Source organism: Balaenoptera borealis (assembly GCF_965194805.1).
Source record: "Balaenoptera borealis genome assembly, chromosome: 12".
In the NCBI taxonomy this organism is placed as follows: domain Eukaryota; kingdom Metazoa; phylum Chordata; class Mammalia; order Artiodactyla; family Balaenopteridae; genus Balaenoptera; species Balaenoptera borealis.
The window spans coordinates 87,068,050-87,089,970 of record NC_138869.1 but is presented as its reverse complement, the minus strand read 5'-3'; the positions used below and the strand labels follow the sequence as shown (position 1 = coordinate 87,089,970).

The following is a 21,921-nucleotide window of genomic DNA, read 5'->3' as shown; positions in this document are numbered from 1 at the left end:
GAGGACTTTGAAGGAAGTTCCCGATTTAAGAGAATTTGTCAACCTAGTAGGTATCTCACAGCATATCATTATGGTCAAAACTCCTTAATTACTGAGATTGGACACTTCTTCTGTGTTTGGTCATCATTGTTTTTCAGTTTTCTGTGAAATACTTCATGCTTTTTGCCTATTTTTGGGTTGTCTTTTGCTTATTGACTCATAGGAGTGTTTATATTAAATTGAAACATGTTAAATTGCCACTATTCAACCTCTTTGGCCATTCATGGGATTCGACATAAAATATTTTAGATAATAATTTGCCAAGTATATTTGTTCCAAGTATCTTTTTTCATTTCATGAAAAAATTGTATTTTCACTTTCCTTATGGTGATTTTGAAAAAATAATTCTTCATTTTAATCTAGTTGAATTTATCAGAAAATTAAATTAATTACTTTCCTTAAAATTAACCTTTTTTGAGGTTAATTTTGAGGTGTCTTGTTTGAGAAATCTTTTCTTGAGCTGAGGGCATACAAATATTTTCCAAAACTTACTTGTAAAAGACAAAATTTTACCTTTTATAGTCTTGGCTATTCTTGGCCAAGAATTACATATATTTTTTTTTTTAATTAAACTTTTTATTTTATATTGGAGCATAGTTGATGAACAATCTTGTGATGGTTTCTGGTGTACAGCAAAGTGATTCAGTTATACATTTTTCCATTTAGGTTGTTACATAATATTGAGCAGAGTTCCCTGTGCTACATAGTAGGTCCTTGTTGGTTATCCATTTTAAATATAGCAGTGTGTACATGTCAATCCCAAACTCCCTAACTATCCCTTTCCCCCATTCTTCCCGCCTTGGCCAAGAATTATATTGCATTTCAACATAAATTTTAGAATCAATTTGTCAATTACCATAAAAATGCACCCTTGGGATTTTTACTTAGGTTGCAATGAATGTATAGATCAATTTTGGGGAGAACTGACATCTTTATAACACTGAGTCTTCCAATCCATGAAGAAGTATAGTCTTAGACAAAAATAGCCAAGTCAGTCTTGAAAAATAATAACAAAGCAGTAGGACTTACCCTACCAGATGTCAAGATACTTTAAAGCTATAGTAATTAAGCAGTTTTGCATTGGTGTAGGGCTAGACAACAGACCAATGGAACAAAGGCCAAGATGTCTAGACTCCACTCTCACCAACCCATCTTCAATATGATCATTGTCTTCCTATTGCTATGATCCTGACACCAGCTTTAAAAACTCTCAAGTAACTCTCAATCCCATAGGAAGAAACCCCAAATTGAACTCCAGGAATCTTATATTTCCTGAACATTTAAAATGAACATTGTGAAAAGGCAATGAAGAAATTTCAGATATTTTACCTGGTGGAAAGAGAAGCTTTTGTCTTGAAATTTTTGAAGGACTACCTTGTGAGCAATGGGTTAATCTTACTCTGCAATTATCCCAGGGCATAAAACTACAGTCCATGGGTAGGAGCTAAGAAAGACATTTCTGTACATTTGTGGTTCTAATTCTGAAATCTGTATTTTATCACCCTTTTAAAAACTGAGTGAAATGGGCATTCTTTACCTCTTCTGTACAGGTAAAGTGAAAACAATCTCATGGTATCAATGTTCATGGTGAAATTTTTCTGTCTTCGCATTTAGAATTAATTAGGTTTAAAAAAGTGAGTTTTATCTGGTGATTTTTCTAAGAAATAACTAAATCAACAACTCTTGTTTTGGTAACTTCACAATTAGAACTACAAGAATCTTAGGGTTTCAAGAAACACTAACATGTTTGATTATTCAACTATGCATCTGATCTTTGAATTCCTTCTACATTATGCCTGTCTACCAAACATACAACTGTATAGCAGAGTCTATTCCACCTTAGGATCCCTTCTAAATGACTTTTTCCACAGGTAAAATATCTGAAACTCCTTCAGTGTTTTTTTTCATAATGTTCATTTTAAGTGTCCAGGAAGTATCAAAAGACTCCTGGAGTTCAAGATAGTAATTTGGGATTTCTTACTGCAGGACTGAGAGTCAGTTGGGAGTTTTAAAAGCAGCTGTACACCTAAAACAACCAAAATATTGTAAATCAACTATACTTCAATAAAAATAAATAAAACTTTAAAAAAAAGCAGGTGTCAAGATCATAGGAATATTTTAGGGAGACAATGGTCATGCTGAAGATGGACTGGTGAGGATGAAGTCTAAAAGTGTTCTATTTGGGCTCAGTACAGAGGCTTCTCAACTTTCACAGTGGGATGTCAGGCCTGCCACCCCCTCCAGTTAACTGGTGTCTGAAGAACATGACTCTGATCAATAACACAAAACATCAACACTCCAGGAATGTCCAGAATTTAAACTGGAATTGAAACCTTGCCAGATTCTGTTAAAAGACTGACTGAAGAAGTGACTTGAAAGGATACACTGGAGGGTTCTCATGATGGGCTAAGGACTTTGAGTCCAAAATCCAAATGAACCTCATGGCCTGTGGGTAAAAAAACCATCCTGAACATGTGTATACATTTTCCAAAAGCATATACATGCTGTTGTAATTAACAAAACCTCAGATTTTCTAGGAGAACATGACAACATTTTGCCATCAAGCATTAAAGTACAACTACTTGTAGTGTGTGTATGCACGAGGGAGAGAGTGTTGGTAAAATTTATTGATCATCAAATAAGGGGTCCTTGCAGTCAAAAGAGATTGGAAAAGCACTGCCAATTCTCCAGACATAGCCTAAACTCTGTCCTTAAGTCACGTTATATCATCCAAAAGCCACATATACAGCGTGTCATCCTCCACAGAAACAATTTTAGAGTTATATCCTAAATGTTTTCATCTTGGTTTTCTTCAACAAACTATATAAGAAATGGCCATATAAAGAACACGCTCTAATTTCCTGTAGAAACTGAACTTAAGAAACAATGTTTAATCTGTCTTCTGTATCATAAGCCATGTAATTCCCTTTGGAATTTGTTACTAGAAAATTGTGCATCTTGGACTCCTTGTCCATATTAGATAATGTGTAACCATTTCCCAAGATGTTTTCTGTGAAACAAGAGTCCATGAAGGTGCTCCTCCAAACAGAATTCCTTCGTCCATCACTTTGGGAAAGCAATGCTTCTTACAGTTCCTTTGTTTAAGATTCAGAAAGGATATTAGCATAGTATAAACACTGAGAAGTCTTTAAGGGAATAAAAACCTCCACCCAGCCAGCATTTCTCAAACTTATTTTTAAAAAACATTAGCTTGTAAAACACTTTTGACAAATGCTGGGGAACCCATTGCTCATCTCTTTACCAGTCAGGGAACTTAGAACTAAATTTAATTCTCAATTATGGTCATTATGTTAATTAAGTTGACACACATTTGCATCCTCTTCTAGGATTTTCAATTTCTATTTTAACAGCCTTATTGCATGTGGGTATTTAATTCTGTCTGCAGTAAGGACCTATAACATTCGCAAGAGAAAGGATAGATGTTAGATACTGAAAGACTTGAAAAGATAGATATAAATTTACTAATCTATTTGAAACAGCATTTCATATGTCATGCAAACAGATATAGCAAATATTTAAGAAATCAACATCTTGAAGAACTTTTAGTGTATTTATAACAAAGTGGGTCAGGCTTCATGCTTTTTCCATACATACACTGCTGCTTGAGCAGTGTATACCTGACTTCTACTTATCTGTAATTTTAAAATCTGCCCTTGTCCTGCCTCCCTTCCCCCACTGAATCTCAGCAATTCTGATCCTTTAAGCAGAAGTACCATTCAGGCTTTAAGTTAAAGCAAAACTTGCTAAAGATGATCAATGTTTATCAATTAAAAAAATGTTCTGTGCTGAACTGAGGTATAGCTTCATATCCAAGAGATGTGGTGCAGGATTATGGAAATTGCTCAGGTAAGTCTAAGCATTCAGTGGGCATTTGTTCAGAATTTACTAGTTAAGTGATCCACATCAGGTTTCTTCATCTTTTTATGCCTCAATTTCCTCATCCCATAGGGATGTTGTATGGATTAAATGATTAAAAATTGTAAAGAATAGTGCCTGGCATGTGTCAAGCACTAGTATCTAATATTACCGTACTATTATTGATAGACAAAGCCTTGGAAGTGAATGTGCTCACTGAAGAGACACTGAATAGGAAGGTCAAGGACAAAGGCTTGGTGGGGTCTCACAATTAGGGGGTCAGGGAACCAGGAAGAACCAATACAGGAGACAAGAGGGACCAGTATAAGAAGGAGAAGGAGAAATGAGAAAGTGTAAACACCAGAATCACTACCCTCAAGTGTTGGTGGTCAAAATATTGATGAATGAAAAGGTCTGAGAACTGGTTACTGGAGAGAGGGATTTCCCATTCTCATCAAGTTTGTGGGTTCCCCACACTCTATGTTTTCTTTTCTTATGTCCAGTAAGATTTGAGCTCACTCTGAAAGCTTTTCCACACTCCTCACATTCATAAGGTTTCTCCCCAGTATGAACTCGCTTGTGTCCAATCAGAGCTGAGCTCTGACGGAAAGATGTGCCACATTCACTGCAGGTAAATGGCTTCTCACCAGTGTGGATTCTTTTGTGCTGCCTCAGGACTGAACTATGATGAAAGGCCTTTCCACACACCTCACATCTGTAAGGCTTCTCTCCGGTGTGGATTCTTTGATGATTGGTCAAGTTTGATTTCCCACTGAAAGCTCTACCACACTCTGAACATTTATAAGGTTTCTCTCCAGTGTGGATTCTTTGATGGATGGTAAGGCAATGTCGATCCTGGAAAGTTTTCCCACAATCCCCACATCGACAGGGCTTCTCCCCTGTGTGTTCTCGTTCATGAGTCCTGCGTTTACAGTTATGACGAAAGGCTTTCCCACACTCCTTACACTTGTAAGGCTTCTCTTCAGTGTGGATTCTTCTGTGCTTGGTGAGCTCTGCCTTGCTGCTGAAGGCTTTTCCACACTGAGGGCACCCACAGTGTTTCTCCTGAGTGTGGATTCTTGTGTGTTTGCTTAGGTCTGAGCTCCGGCTGAAGGCCCTCCCACACTCACTGCACTCGTAAGGTCGCTCCCCAGTGTGGATTCTTGTGTGTTTGATGAGGTCTGAACTCCCGCTGAAGGCCTTCCCGCACTCCTCACACTCATAGGGTTTCTCCCCAGTGTGGCTTCTGCCATGGATGATAAGGGAATGCTTAAACTGAAAGGCCTTCCCACAGCCACTGCACTCATAAGGCTTCTCCCCAGTGTGGATGATTTGATGCATCCTGAGACGGTTCCTGGTCTTGAAGGCCTTCCCACAGTCGCTGCACTGGTAAGGCTTCTCCCCACTGTGCGTTTTTTTATGTCGGCAAAGAGCTGATCTACTGTTGAAGGCCTTCCCACACTGGCTACAGTTAAAGGGTTTCTCCCCTGTGTGGATTATCTGGTGCATAGAAAGCTGATTTTTGGTCTTGAATGCTTTCCCACACTCATTACACACATAGGGTTTCTCGCAAGAGTGAATTCGCTCATGGAGAATTAGGTCAGAATGCCAGCTGAAGTTTTTGCCACACCTGGCACATTCATGGAGTTTCTTTTCTGTAAGAACTCTATACGGAATACATTTTGAGTTTCTTCTAAGTACCTTCTGGTTCTTTCCTTTCTTGAAGGTCACTTTCTCACAGCGTTCTTTCTCTTCTCTCAGTTTCTTCCTCATAGGCATTTCCCATTGATTCTCTAATTTGACATCTTGTACACAAACTTCTCCAACTTCTGGATCCTGGGAAACAACTTTTAGGAGACTTTTAAATTTCACCCAGCAGACTTCTCCATTTTCGAAAACCTCCTGTTCTGAACTTGCCTTCTCATTCTCCGGCCGTGTCTTGGCAGCTGATACTTAAACAAGAAAATAAAAATGTCAGATGTTCAGAGGAAAGGAAATAAGTGGGCTGGAAGAGGTGAAGCAATGGTTAAGCTGTTGGAAGAGTAACTGACTTTCCCATGCTTGAAAAATTGCTAACGTTATGGCAAAGGTCAAAATAGGATGAACTACTGAAAAGTACTAAGATATTTAAAACTGAGTAAACTTTACAAAAATCCTTCCAAATCTACTCATGTTCTAGAATCTCCTAGTTTAGTGAATGACAACTTCATACACGTAGTCACCTAAGACAGGAAACCGGAAATCATCCTCAACTTCTCATATATACTCACTAACATTGTATAAATGTTACCTGTGAAGTGAGCTGCAAAGTGGGTGCTGAAGTGCCAGTGCAGCCCCCTTTTTAGGGATCGGTCTGCTTTGCTCCTGAGAGTGGGCCCTGAAGAGCCTTATTTCTGTGGTGTAACTCCACCCATCTGGGTAGGGCAGATTAGATCTGGGGCAAGACCTGACCCAAACCAGGCCAGATTCTCTCTTCATGAACTTTGGAATCATGATGTGAAAGCAGATAAGGCCAGGCTCTGAAGATAGCTAGAGCATTAGCACTTAAATTTGAGAACCAGTGGTGGTGGGATGGTATGTCGTGTAGGGGAGGGAATGCTCTGCCATCAGGACTGAGAAGCAGAGAAGATCCATCTGCCAAGAAAGGAGAATGAAGCAGACCCACAGAGTAGCAGAGAAGACAGCTGGAGAGTGTGGCCTGATGGCATTCCAATCCCTTCTTGAGCCTCATGTATACCTGCCCTTAAGTTCCATGACACACCCTGAATAATAAATTATTTTTCTTTTGGTTAAGCTAGCTGGAGTTACTTTTTACAGTTGGTAACCAGAGTCCAAATCAATCTCTTATTATCTCTTAACTCTATCCTGTCTTCTTCACTTCTACTGCCAGTGCATTCTCACCAGCTAACTTTAATAACCCTCAAACGTCCTTTAGTCTGTCTCCCCTCTAATCCATCCTCTACACTGCTTCCAGATTATTCCTTCTAAAAATCAAATCTAATCACATCACTCTTTAGCTTTAAACACTTCAATGGCACTCCATAGTTAACCAGACAGAAAGGAAGTAAAGTGTACAGTCAAGAGCCCCAGCTCACTGTCTGGGTTCAAATCTTAGTTCTGACACCTAATACCTGTGCAAATTTGGGAGGATGTTGTAACCTCTCTCAGTTGCTTTATCTATAAAATGGGATCTAGACTATCCACAATAATTAAATGAGTCAATGTATGCAAAGCACTTCCAATACCAAAATAAGTACCTAATCAATCTTAGCTGTTATTATAAGAATAAAGTTAAAGGTCTGTAGTTTATCAAAAACTCATTCAATCATGATCTTGTCCCTGACTACTGCTCCTGTACTGTCCCCACTGGCTACTCCAAGTCCTTGGCTCTGGTCACACTGAACTATTCACAGTTCACATTCTTTTACTCCTCAGTACTTTCCTACTTGTTATTCCCCTCTGCTCTTCCTTCAACTAAATGACCTCACTTATCCTACATAACTTAATTCAGTTGTCATTCCTTCTGCAGTCTTTTAGTCCCCCAGGTCAGATTTAGATGCTTCTCCTCTATGTTTGTATATACCAGGTACATATCCCTATCTACATATCCCAAGAACTCCCACCATACTGTACTATATAATTACTTATTTACTTACCTGCCTTCCCCACTAGAAAATAAGCTTCCGTAACTCAGGGCTCGCCCATATCTTACCTGACTGCATATCTCTAGAACCTTGTATAGTACCTGGCATATGATAGTTGCTCAAGAAATGTTTTTTAGATGGAAAGAAGGGAGGAAGGAAGAGTAGGCATTGTGGATACAGCAGCTGGAGTTGGCCTATAAACAAAGGACAAGTTTTTTTTTGAATGACAAATACAGAAAATAGTTTGAATGAAGAGCTGGTAATATTTCATGACTGACTAGATAAGAGGTTCAGGGAATGGAAAGACAAAGTAAGAAAGAGGTAGAACCAGATATAGAAATAGGGAGAGCTTAATGAAGAGACAGCCTTGGAGGGAGAGATGAATTTGACTTTAGATAGGTTGCTTTCCAGATGACAATGGGATATTCAAATAAAAACCAGGAGTTAGAAACATGAGACTGCTGCCCAGGAAAGAGGTAAAGGTTAGCATTATCAATGTGGCAGGCATCTGCATCAGAGCTAAGAGCTGAAGCCATGAGAGAAACTAACTAACTTCACAGTAAGAGAGAATAGAAAAGGCAAGGGTCAAAGGCTCAGGTCTCCAAATGGGGGAAGGTCCTAAAAAAAAAAAAAAAAACAACTGGAGGCAGAAAGGCAATGCTCTCTGAGCACTGGAGTAAATGATACACAGAGAGGAGATGAATTGTCTGAGCCTTTTTGGAGGACTAAATTGCAAAAAGCCTATATTAGATAGGTTGAAAACAGCCAATTAGATAATGACAGAATAATTATCCAAACAGTTTGTTTCCTCTGCCTTAAGATTTCCTAAATAGATATCCTTCTGGGCCCTTCAGGATGGATGACCCACCACTAAGAACATTCTATAACCATTTTGTCACATGGAACACAGAAGGGGACTGACAGCTTCTCTGGCACTCACCTGGGTAGGAGCAGCTCAGGAACTCCCTGGCCTGTCGATCCTGAGCACAGAGCTCTGCCTCTTGCTCCAGATGGGAGATCAAAGGAGGTTTAGGAAATGGAAATCCTGGTTGTTGAGAAGGAAGAAGACAGTGTGTAGAGCAACAGAGAACTGTCCTAACGCTTACCTTGACCCCTCTGTTTGCATATGGAAACAGGAAAGAAATGTCCATTTGGGTAGAGAAAAGGGTTTATTCAGGGGTCTGGTAACATGTAAATGAACAGGTCTAGGAAATTTCTCAGAAAAGTCAATACTCAGAAGGGCAAAGAAGGAGATTCTGGGAAATAGTCAGTTGGTTGTATTTTCCCTGTTCTCTTTAGGAGGATGGGAGTCTGTAGAGGGAGGTTAATCTGTTTTCAGCCGCTAGGAAGGAGTTCATGACTAGGAGCTGAATACAGAGCATTTAATGGAAAATGAGAGGCTTGAAGAGGCAAGAATCCAGGGAGAACAGAGGTTAAGTGTCTCCTTTTTACCCAGGGAGAGTTTCATTGCAAAGAATCAGAAAACAACAACTAGGTTAGCCAGAAAATTATCTTGCTATGTAACCGGGGCAACTCAAAACTAATTTGGGGGAAGATATTGATGATATGGAATGAGAGCTCTGATTTTCAATATGAGACCCCATACACATCAATAAATAAAGCAATTAAAAGAAAAAGGAAGGGAGAAAGTACTAAGCCAAGTGCAGGGAAAGTCCTTACCAAGTGATACCATGTTCCCATAATTTTCCAACATCACGTCTTTATAGAGGTCCCTTTGAGCATGGGTCAGACACTGCCACTCCTCATTACTGAAGTTCACAGCTACATCCTCAAATGGCACTGCCTCCTGAAACAATATGTCCCTGCTGTCCTGGAGAAAACTCCAAAGTTCCCTCAGGAAACAGAGGCAGAAGAAAGGAATTTGTAGGGAGGTTTATGGAAGCGAAAGGCTGTTACTGTTTGGTGTATATTTGGGGATGAGGTGAAAGGTAGCATCAGCTTTCCGTAGCAAAAAATAACGAAAGAGGAAACAACCCACAAATGGTTTGTCACCCAACAAAGTATCCCTTATGAGAGGGAGCACCTGGACTTGGGAGGTGCATAGCCAGGGAAGGCAGTGAAAATAAGGCCACATTTAGGAGGCAGTGATATATTTCCAGGAGGGAAGGAAGGGGCCTTAGCTCACTTGGAGTTGGCTCATCAGTGTGATTTTTGCTCCTGGCAGGTTTCCTTGGCGTCCATCTTCGGCAAAGGCAGGACAATGAGGAGATGGCAGAGCTGAGAGAAGAGAAATAAGCCAAGAGTCAATTCAGCACAGTGTTGAAACCTTCTGCTTTCATCCTCTCCTCCCCAAATGTAGAAGCTTCTGAAGCTCTAACCTAGGGATTAAGTCTACTGCATTACAGTATCCTCCTTCTCCATCATTCCCCTAGTCTCAGTTTCCAGTTTGGGGTATCAGGCCCTGGCCAGCAGCCAAGCCAACTGTAAGTGCGTTCTTCTTCTCTCTCACCTACTACACCTTTTTCTCTGGTCTCTCTTCATCCTAGAATACCTTACACCCTCCCCAAAAGGCCCAGATCACCGACTCCCAGCTTATACGATAACCTGGCTTCCTGTGTTTGAACGATGAAGTCATCTTGCCCAAAAAGACTTGGGGTGGAGGTGGAGGGAAAGGAATGAAGGAGAGGTATGGATCAGAAATATCCAGGGATAGGTCCAAAGCTTTTTTCTTTAGGTAACTTAATGGCTGGTCAAACTCAAGTTAGTTTACTAGAAAACATTTTTCCCTTGTTCTTCTTAGAGAAAATCACTTCCCCCTTTGATTCTGAGTCTCTTTCCTGTTAATTCCCTAGTATTAAGTGATTCTGCTTCCCCCCAACTGCTCTCCCAGTATAGTATAGCACACACAGCTTTTAAAATGCAAAAGAAACTTTCTCAGAGTGTACACATGACTAGGTATAATTCATATGGATTGGGCAAGAAGTACAGTTTCACATTACTGATTAATGGGGCCCTGTTTTATTCCTTGCAATCCAGCTCAGCCTTTCTGTAGCTTCAGTGTTTATGGTGGTTTATCTTTCTTGATAGTAATCAACATATTCCCAAGTCCAAGACCATTCCTTTCTGGTCTGAAGTCATCTACTGGTAAGTCTCTAGGATAACCCCTTGGCCTCAGGACCCTAAAACTATCATTTCAATTTTACCAAAACCTCAATTTAGGAGTAAACTGGCTTCTTTCCACAGAAATAGGCCAAGAAGACTTTTCTTTGGTCTAGGCCACCCTTAGCTTTTGATCAAGAACAGGCCTGTGTTCAATCATTGTGGGTTCCATACAGTTTTCCAACTATCTCCTCTGAAAGCCTGTTACTTTATAACTCTTTGTCTCAAAAAGTTCCCAAACCACCTGGAAGGCACAGAGCTCACAGCAGATACATGTTTTGCTCTGAAATGTTCCATAACAGTTCTTTTCCTTATAACATCAATAAACTTAAACCTCCAAATTGGGTTTTTTTTTCAATCAACATTTTATAATGAACATTTTCAAATATACAGAAAAGTTGAAAGAACTGTATAGGAAACATCCATATATTCACCACTTACATTCTACAATTAACATTTTGCAATATTTGCTTTATCACATATCTGTCCATCTAACTATCCCTGTCTCTGTCCATAAATTCATTTTATATTTTGTTGCATTTCAAAGTAAGTTGAAGACATCAGCATACTTCACCCCTAACACTTTATGATACGTATTATTAACTAGAGTTCAATATTTGTTTACATTCTTGCTTTTGAAGTAAAATTTACATACAGTAAAATGTACAAGTCTTAAATTTTTGACAAAGCATACCCTATTTAACCCAAACTCTCCATATACGTCCCAGTTGGATTTTTACCATATCTTCTTCATAAATTAGGAAAGTTTTGTTACCTTGTCATGGCTTTTTTTCCCCTAAGTGCTCATTACATTAAAAACTGTTTTTAATTGTGGTAAAAAACATATAATATGAAATTTACCATTTTAACCATTTTTAAGTGTACCATTCAATAGTGTTAAAAATATTCGCAATGTTGCATAATAGATCTCCAGAACTTTTTCATCTTGCAAAACTGAAACTCTATACCCATTAAACAACAACGCCTTATTTTTCCCTCTCCCAAGCCCCTGGTAACCACTGCAGTGATTTTTTTTTTTTTCCTAGCCTCGCGGAGGCTTGTGGGATCTTAGTTCCCCAAGCAAATCCTGGCCACAGCAGCAATGGTCCTAACCACTGGACCGCCAGGGAATTCCCCCCACTGTAGTGATTCTTTTTTTTTTTTTTGTAGTGATTCTTAAACTTTATTTTTTAGCCTCAGAATTTGAAAGGTCAGTTTCTGCCCTCAAGTTAAAAATGAACTTGGGGGAATTCCCTGGCGGGAGTTCACATGTGGGAGAGAGTGAAAGCTCCAGTCTCTTCCTTTTCTAAGGACACTAATCTCATCACTGGAGCCCCACCCTTATGACATCATCTAAACATGATTACTTCCCAAAGGCCTCACCTCTAAATATCATCACACTTCGGGGTGTGGGTTAGGGCTTCAACATACGAATTTTGAGGGGACACAAACATTCAGCCCATAACAAAACTATTTGTTAAAGCAGTGTATAGATATTATCCAGGGTGAGATTAACTCATTTACATTTTATGTTAAGTAACTGTAAACTTTATGGCCCTGAAAATCACCTATAAGAAGAGAATTCAAGATCTTTTGAGAAAAAGAGGATTTGGATACTCAGGTCAGATGTGAACCATAAAATTATATATATTTAAAAAATGAAATAAAATGAACAACCAAGTTAAGCAATATTCATTATCTTCTACCTCTCCTAAATTTGTGATAAATATGTTCTATATTATTAATTTTCATTTATGATTACTTATACAGTGGAAATTTCAAGATTTCTCTTCTGGAAGTTCCAATAATATGCTTAGAAATTCATTTTACGTTTTTTTTCTTTGTAGGTAATATATACTAAAAGCCTAGTTTTGGGGTGTCGAGGGGCCTAGTCCTCTAAAAGTCTGTGCCTTTCAGGGTCTGATTTTATGACTCCAGAATTGTTAAATACCATCAGCCACTTCTATACAAATCTTACCCACTTTTCTCTTCATATATGCCACCAAAGAGCATTTTTAAAGCCCAGCCCCACATTTCCCCATCTTCCTTTATTCTTCTCAAAGCTTCATGACAATACCTTTGCTCTTTCTTTTGCCATGGCTTTATCTTCTATTTCTCAGGTATACCTATACTATAATTTAAAAATCTCAGGGTTAACACATGTACAGAAATAAAATTACCTACACTCAAATTTTACATGTTGGTAAAATTGTGGTTGGGAGGAGTTACTGTATTATACCACAAGTTTTATATGTGCAAATATTCATGTACACATATGTAAGCTACTTATCATACATAAAGTACATATAATAGTGAATGAATACATTCAATATCTTTCATAAATTGCTTTGAAGAATCTTTTTTTATGAATCTTTATTTTTTCCAAATTTGGTTTAAGATGAGGGCAGAAACCTAATAATTTAGTTCCTCTCAATACCGAGCCAAGCCTAGTATAGAAATAACAGATTTCCTATAAATACTCAATAATGAGCATATTTCCAGGTCCCAGGAAGCATCTCCCACCTAGTCTGTGTCCCTGCCCCATTTTCAGCTGCCATAACTCCTGCCACAATACCCTGTGTGCATTACCTCTTTCCTGCAGGAGCTTGGTATCATGGATACAAAGCTGGTTTGATGGTCCTGGAGTCTCATCTGATACCACCACCTATTGCAAGGAAAAGAATACATTTGGAGAGGTTATGGAGGGATGGAAAATGTATGGGAAGCTACAACCAACTATGAAGTTCTGTTCATGGAAATCAACTCTCAGAACTACCAAGAGGGGTGAGAAAATCAGGGACTCAGTCCCTGATATACCTTATGAAAAACAGAAATGGCATCCAATTGTTCTATAACGTAAAATGATTACCAGTCCATCCAGGAAAAAAAGTATTTTGAAGGAGAAAACTTCCACAAGGTCAATCCAGGCCCACCACACTCCCACTGCTTTCCTCCTTTCTTGGACTTACTTCATCCTCCTTGTGATACACTGCAGACACTCCTCTTTTTACCTGCTGCATCTTTTTACCCAGCTTTCTTTTCCAGTCTTCTAACACTGTCCCGGTTTCTTCTCTGCTGGTTGGATCCAGCTCCCAAAGTCAATCATGGCTTTGCCTGGACAACCAGTTTTGAAGTGGCTCCAGTGGATACCAGCCTCCTTTCAGGGATTTAAGCCTTGGTGGTGCCAGCCAAAGGGCCTCTCCTGACCCACAGGGCAGCTGCTTTTTGGCTTGATGTGTCAAATACTGCCCTGGATTTGGGGTTCATCAGCAGTACTAAGCTAGTGGTGATCCCATACCTTGTTTTCCTGCATATTCGATGAAGGGAGGAGAAAAGAGAGGAATGTGACCAAAGCAAAAAGAAGGAATCACTGAGAATCTGAGGTATCTATGGGAGATGAGGGAGCAGGGGAAGACAAACTGAAAATGATAATGTATCCAGAATACAACCTCCACTGCCACTATCTTGTCCCAAGCCACCATTGTCTGCATTGCCCTACAGAATTACGTTAGCCGTCCAGCTGGTCTCCTGCTTCTATCCTTGACTTCCGCCTGCCTCTTCTCAATACAACAGAGTAGGCCACTTAAAACTTAAGTTGGATTATTTCATCTCTCTGCTTAAAACCCCTCAATGGGTCCATCTTACTCAAAATAAAGAGTAGCATAAAAGGCCCTAAAGAATGTGCCCATTACATCTCTCTTGTTCATTCAAAATAAAAGCTGAAGTCCTTACAATGGCATACAAGACTACAGGGTGTGCTATTACCTCTCCTACTATTCTCCCCATCATTCAACCCTCTTCAGTCACACAGACCTTTCTCTTCCTCTTTAGGCACATTTCCATTTTAGGGCCTTTGTACTGGCTGTCCCCTCCACCTCAAGCTACCCTCATGATGAATAATTTTGCTTCCTTCAACTGTTTGCTTGTACGTAATCCTCCCAAGGAAACCTACTCTAGGTCCCCTATTTAAAATTACAGCCTACCCCCTCCTTCCAATCCTGACATGACTTACCTTCATATATAGCACTTTATCACTTTCCAACATGGTGCATAAGTTACTTATATTCTTTCTATTGTTTATTGTAGATTTCCCCTTCACTAAAATGTAGGCTCCCAGGCTTTTGAGGGCAGGGATTTTTGTCTATTTTGCTCACTGCTGTATTCCCAACTTCTAAAACAGTGCCTGCACCAGTAGGCGCTCAGCTAGAAATTGGCTTAATGGATGAATGTACGAATGGATGCTGGGGAGGAAAATAAACGGAAAAAAAAAAAAAAAAGGGTAAGAGGCTGCTGAGAGTAAGAAGAACGGGAGGGAGTTAGGAATGCAGGAGGAAAACGCCCGTATGGGGCAGGAACCCGCGGCGGACCCCAGCTCCCGGCGGACCAGGCTACAAAGCCCCGCCCCGTCCCCCGCCAGCCGTCCCGGGCCCCAGGGAGGGGGTGTATTTAAGTGAACCAGGTGGTGGTGCCAGGATCCTCCCAGCCGCCCCTCGGCGGGTTCGGAGACCCCAATGGCAGCTTGGGAGCCCCTCGGCTAAAGTCCCGTCCCACGCTGGCTGAAGACACAGACCTTCCTGCCGACATTCTCCTCTTAAAAATGAGAAAGTAGAGAAATCTATTCCAGCTCCACTTCCTAGTCCTTCAATAATCATTTCCGGTGACTTTCTAGGAAACCTCAACTCGCTGGTCGAGGAATTTCCCTAGAAAGCCTTCGCAGACTCCAAACGTGTTATTTCATGTTCTTCAGAATGCATCTCTTAAAACAGAACCACAATGTCATTACCCCACCTAACAAAATTAAAATAATTCCTGGGTACCATCTAATACTGAGTCCATATTAAAATCTCCCAAATATATAAAATACGCTGGTTTTTTGAATCAAGATCTAAAGTCTACATACTTTATTTGGTTATTTCTCTTAATCCTCTTTTAATTTAGATCTAGAATAGTTCCTCCATCTTTCACTTTTCCCCGCATTGAGTAAATTGGGTCATTTGTCCTGAATGTTCCACATGCTGGCTTTGTCTGTTTGCATCCTCATTTAATTTGTTTCTCTAGACTTGTATTTGTTAACTAGATGTTAGCTCTAAAGGTTTAGAGTTTGGTTTACCTTTATGGGTAAGCATTCTTACGTGGTGCTACGTACTTCTTTTTGCTTTATATCAGGAGTCATATAATGTCTGATTATTTCACTCTTTGTGATACTAAGATTGATCAATGAATCAGCACTTGCTAGTTGGATCCCTCCATGTAAAGCTCCTCATCAACCTTTCATCGGATGGTTTCAACCACTGATGATCTTTGCCTGAATCAACCATTTTATTGCAGAACTGGGATTTTCTAATTCAATATTTTTTTCACATTTATGAGTTGGAATTCCTTTTTAAACAAGAATTTTATCTCATTAACCTATCAATTCAGGGTTATTTGGTTATCCTGAAATGTCAGTTCAAACAGGAAAGACAGAATAAATGTTTACTTTTCTATTTAATTGCTAATTTTCAGGGTAAAAAGTTGTGCCCTAGGTGCCACGGCCACTGATACGTTAGCCATTCTTCAAAATGGCCATCAATGAGCACTGCCTTAGAGTATTCACACTCTTGTGTAGCTCCTTCCTACATTTTACCAGCGTTGGTTTGTGTGACTAACTGAGTATGGCAGAAATGATGTTATGTTACTTCTAATATTAGGTAATAAAAGAAACTGTGGCACCCCAGTGTTCATTGCAGCACTGTTTACAATAGCCAGGACATGGAAGCAACCGAAATGTCCATCAACAGAAGAATGGATAAAGAAGATGTGGTACATATATACAATGGAATATTACTCAGCCATAAAAAAGAACGAAATTTTGCCATTTGCAGAGACATGGATGGACCTAGAGACTGTCATACAGAGTGAAGTAAGTCAGAAAAACAGATATTGTATATTAATGCGTATATGTGGAATCTAGAAAAATGGTACAGATGAACCTATGTGCAAAGCAGAAATAGAGACACAGACATATGGACATCAAGGGGGGAAAGGAGGGGTGGGATGAATTGGGAGATTGGGATTGACATATCTACACTATTGACACTATGTATAAAATAGATAACTAATGACAACCTACTGTACAGGACAGGGAACTCTACTCAATGCTCTGTGGTGACCTAAATGGGAAGGAAATCCAAAAAAGAGGGGATATATGTATATACACAGCTGATTCGCTTTGCTGTACAGCAGAAATTAACACAACATTGTAAAGCAGCTGTACCCCAATTTAAAAAAAAGAAAAGGAAACTGTGGTTTCTATCTTGGTCTCTCTTTTTTTCCCTTTCTCTCAGATCACTCGCTCTAGGGGAAGCCAGCTGCCAGACTGAAAAGAGAGACCCAGGTGGTGAGGAACTAAAGCCTCCTGCCAATAGCCATATGAGTGAGTCTAGAAGTGGATCCGTCAGCTCCCTGTCAAGCCTTCAGTTGACTGCATCCTGGGTCAACATCTTGGCTGCAACCTTAAGACAGAACTAGAACCAACCCCTAAACTGCTCTCAGATTCCTGACCTGTAGAGACTGTGTGAGAGAGTAAATATTCAATATTTGATTCTAAATTTGGGGGTAATTTGTTATGCAGCAATTGGTAACTAATATTTTTTGTTGTTTTCTCTTTTTGAGCATCATTAACTCATGGAATTTTTAAAAACATTCAAGGAATCTTAATCAATTGCATTTTTTTTTTCTTTTTCTTCTTGATGTTCAAATGATTCCATCTTTGGCCAGTGGGAGTCCCTTTATTTTGTTTCCTGTGTCCTTTTCATCTAACTCTAAGAGTCTTTGATGGTTTTTTTGCCTTCTGGCAGTACAAGATATTTCAGGCTCATTTTGTATATTTCCTGCTCCAGACCTGGAATCAGCCATTTCTCCAAGGAGTCTTGGTTCCTTTCAGAGGGAAGAGTGATTGCATAGCTTTGTGAATGGTCATAACTTCTTTTAAAGCTTATCAAAATGAAATAAAATTAATTATGGGATTGAATCCAGGCTAAACCACTTGGTAGCTGTGTGCATGAGAACCAAAGCAAGGTATACATCATGCCCCAGTTTCCCCAACTGTAAAATAGGTCCAGGGTAAATACCTAATTTTTGGAGTCATTATGAGGATTAAATGAGACAATATACAGAAATCATTTAACACATCACCTGGCATCAAATTTCATCATTAGAATAACAGAATTGCAAGACTGAAAGATACCGCAGTGATGACCAAGTACAATTCATTCATTTCACACTTGAGAAACCTGAGGCCCAAGAGATTAAAATTTTGTCTAAAACTACAAAGGAGGATAAAATTAGAAGAGAAACTAATGACTCCAGAGTCTTGGATCTCATACTTGGGCTATTCTGATAAAAAGCAGTCTCTCCAGCCCGATCAGGGCTTTTATTTATTCAAAAACAAAAGAGGTTAGAAAGTACTTGGCACATTAGTTATAAAATGCTATTATGGAAAGTTCATCAGTCTTACGTTCTGAAGACCTGATTCCTGGCTCTGCCACTCACTAGCTTGATATTTTGGTCAAGTCATTTAATTCCTTTGCATCTCAATTGCTGCATCTGTAAAACAGTAACAATAAATCCTTTAATCTCAGCTCATTGTGAGAGTGAAAATACAATATACGGTATATGAAAGTGCCTGGCTCATAATAATTGCTAAATAATGATCATTATATTAAAAAAATTCCTTCAATCCTCCAATTTAATACAAATGTATCCTTCTCCTCTAAAGGAAATTGGGTTTTGATTAGACTGATCCCTAAGTCCCTAATTCTGAAACTGAGTTCAGTGAATACCGCACAAAGGCACTGAGCAAGAGGCTGCAGGAAAGATGCTATGCATGGTCACCCACTCTTCAGGCTGAGTAGGTACAGTCTTTCTTCCTGATATCAATCTACTTAACAGTACTAACGTCCAGTACACATATACTCACAGGGTATATTTATGAGAGACTTTGCTATAACCTTTGCTGATATGAAGATACTTTACTTCCACAGCAGATCCTTAGTCTATGACTTTAATAATCTAGTCCAATTGAGATATAATTTATTTACATTATTCTTGGTTAACCCCAATCTCATAAAATCTCCTAAATAATCTCCTAAAATAATTAATGCTGGAATTTTGCCAGGGATCCATGTCAAGCTTTTCAGCCTAATTCCACAGTTCATCTTTTTTTAGTTTTTGAAAATTTGGATATTTGCCAGTCTTAGGCATGAGTCTCACTCCTTAAAAATGGCCTCCAGGGGCCCTGTGACTAATCTGCCTGAAATTCAGGATCCTTCAAGCAATTTTATCTGGGTACGAAGACTTGCACTCGTTTAAGGCAAGTAGTTACTCTTTTACTATCTCCTTGTATGACCTGAAATTTAATTTCCTCATATTAATGTTTGTCCTACCATTCCCAATTTGAAGGTCATGATCCTTGATGGAGAAACAGAAGCCTGATTGGTGTTAAGTAATTCTATGGCCCCTCTGCTGTCTGTTGAAATTACCAAATTCATTTCCAGGGGCTTTTTAAAAAAAAATAGCGAACATTTCAGGCATACAAAACAATAATATAAGAAACACTTAACATCTATCTTAAGATATAAATATTACAGATATAATTATATCCCCTTGTCTACTCCTCTCCAATTCCTCTCCTCTTCCTTCTCAGGTTAACTACTATCTTGATATTGATGTTATTATTCCGATGCATGTTTATATATTTTTAGTACATATGTGGGTAGCCATAAACATTTTATAGTATAATTTACGTTTCCCTAATTTTATACAAATAGTTTCACTCTGTACATATTTAAGTTTGAAAGGCTTGACTTGATTTAGGTTCAATATTTTTGGCAAGAATGCTTCATAGAGGTTATTATGTACTTTGTACATACTCAACTTCGTGGTTTTGAGATATATCCTTAATGAAAAGTCCTTAGCTCTTATCCTTAGCTCATTCATCTTATCTGTCACAGGTATTTTTCATTTTCCTTCCAACAGTCTTGTTCATTATTCTGATTATTTTTTCAGTTCAACTCAGAACTTTAGCAAGTATTTGTTTTTTGTCTTTGAGTTTATGGATTTCATTTTGTTTATATTGGCTGTCTTTTTGAAATAATTTTCTTGGAGTTTCCCCTTCTAAAAAGATTATGTCCCATAATTTTATGCTAGCCAGTTTATATTCTAGTGTAAGAAAGAATAATCTAAAAAGTATTTGCCACTTCCTCAAATTTTTAAATATATCTTTTGTGCTTAACTTAATTACTTAAGTAATTAACTTAATTACTTAATTACTTCTCTTCAAGTTTTTACTGCTAATCGTTATACTGAAATATAACATACTGAAAATATATTACAGAAAAATATAATACTTTAGAAATATAATATTTTGGAAAATACAGCATACATTACTTATAATGCATGCTTGTGGGTTTTCATAATCCCCAAATTATAAGATATTTAAATGTATGTGACACATAGTTCTCTTTTAAATAAAGCTACTGATCAGAGGCAAATACTGATATTTGTGAATGATGCAGCAATATTTTTTCAGAATCGTTTCAATTCATTCATTTAACAAGAATTTCTTCAGCAACTGTTATAAGAGCTAGGGATACAGGAATGAACAAAACAGTTAAAGGTCTCTGCGTGGTGGAGCTTGCGTTCACGTAATTCTGATTAACTCGTGCTTCCATTTTCTTTCGTTGTTTTCCCTCTTCACACGCTGAAGATCAATTTCATATTCAAGCTCATGTGTTCTCCATGTGGCAACAGGTCCAAACTAGCAAGCAGGGACCGGAACCGTCCAGCTTCTCAGGGTTTGTAGTGCTGGACCAAAGAGAAGAGTCCTCCGGGGGTCCTAGAAGGGCAAGCCGCGCGTTACCATGGAGACCGTGGAATGGAAAGGTTCTGTCTGCACTTCGGAGTTCAGCCCCTCGTCTCTGAGGTGCGGGTGGGGTTTTTTGGACCTCACCTGAGGAGGCCTTTGCGCTCCTTCGGCCCCACCGCGTGGAAGGCAGGACCCGCAAGGTCGGCGGAGAAGGTGAGGTCGCGGGGCAGGTCTGTGAGGCCCTGTCCGGGGTTCTGGCGGGAGCCCCTCGCTGGGGTTCTGGCGGGAGCCCCTCCCTGGCCTTCTGGGGAGGGGCGGGGCCTGCGGTCGGAGGTGGGATGGGATGGGTTGGGATGTAGGCGGGCCCGCCTGCTGAAGCATATTTTATCTTTACCTCTTCTAGACTGTTTTTCTCTCCTTCTCCTCCTTCTTCAGACCATCCTTTAATATTACAATTAAAGTTTTTTTATTTGGCAAACTGGTGAATATAGCGCTTATTCTGGGTCAGGCCTTGTCCTAAGTGTAGTATACATATTGATATTCATTCGTTTAATTCTCAACCCAATGAGGTAGGTACTATCACTACCCCAATTTTTAGATAGGCAACTTGACGCCTAGATATGCTAAAAGCTTACCCACAGTCGCATAGGTGGTAAGGTGAGGAGAGGAAACCCAAACGATATGGTGCTCTTAGTCTTTCCTCACGAATTCTGAAACTCTCATCAGAGCTTTAACTTCCTTCCTTTTTGCCAGTTTCTTTTCCCGTCCGGCTGCTTGGTTCTTTTGTGATTTTTGTTGATGTGATACTACTCCCATTCATGACTTTCCCTCCCTCCCTCTCTCTTTTTTTCCTGCCCTTTTCTTTCAGGCCAGTAACCTAAAATGCAGAGTGGAGCCACTGAACTTCACTGGTATCTAAAGCCATACTGCCAATGGACAAAAAAATGCAGAGCACCTCCTGTCCCTTGGCTCAAATGTCAGTCACTGGGAGAAGGCAGTTACTTCTGATGAGTGTTCACAGGGATTTGGCCTCCTTGAGGAGACCTGTCCTGGGCAGCAGGCCCTGGAAGTCCTACCTGGAGAGAGACGGAACAGGATGTGGGTACATGATTCACCTAGCAGAGAGAAGGTCATAGTAGTGATGGGAGATGAAGAGCGAGATCTGGATGGAGAAGAATGGGTAAGAGGAGGCAGTGTTTCTACTGGCCAGGGAAGAGAAACAATGAATGATGTGGTTTTCTTAAGGGCTAAAGAAAATAGTGGCTAAGTGCCTCAATTGAGTTTCTTCCTTAACCTCTTTGTTATTGACTGTATTGATAAGTCTTTAAAGTTGCATGCTTTTGTAGGAAAGACTGTGCGTATCCTCTGTCTTTTTCTAAAATGGAATGAGAATTG

The 21,921-nt window shown here is 39.4% G+C and overlaps 1 protein-coding gene across 7 annotated transcripts; it reads right to left on the bottom strand.

The window, feature by feature from the left end:
- Positions 1–469: 469 nt before the first annotated feature.
- ZNF311 (zinc finger protein 311) lies at positions 470–21,399 on the bottom strand. Of its 7 annotated transcripts, none has more exons than XM_082346885.1 (7): positions 14,692–21,399; positions 13,649–13,986; positions 13,269–13,344; positions 9,706–9,797; positions 9,240–9,366; positions 8,500–8,604; positions 470–5,867 (listed from the first exon to the last, which is right to left on the bottom strand). In XM_082346885.1, the coding sequence occupies exons 2-7, from the start codon at positions 13,697–13,699 to the stop codon at positions 4,291–4,293; spliced, it is 2,028 nt and encodes a 675-aa protein (XP_082203011.1). In that variant the 5' UTR covers positions 13,700–13,986; positions 14,692–21,399; the 3' UTR covers positions 470–4,290. The 7 variants fall into 7 exon arrangements, with proteins under 7 accessions (XP_082203011.1, XP_082203012.1, XP_082203014.1 ...); XM_082346886.1 differs by having other exon boundaries at positions 13,649–20,556; positions 20,671–21,399; XM_082346888.1 differs by having other exon boundaries at positions 15,250–15,275.
- Between the last annotated feature and the right edge of the window lie 522 nt (positions 21,400–21,921).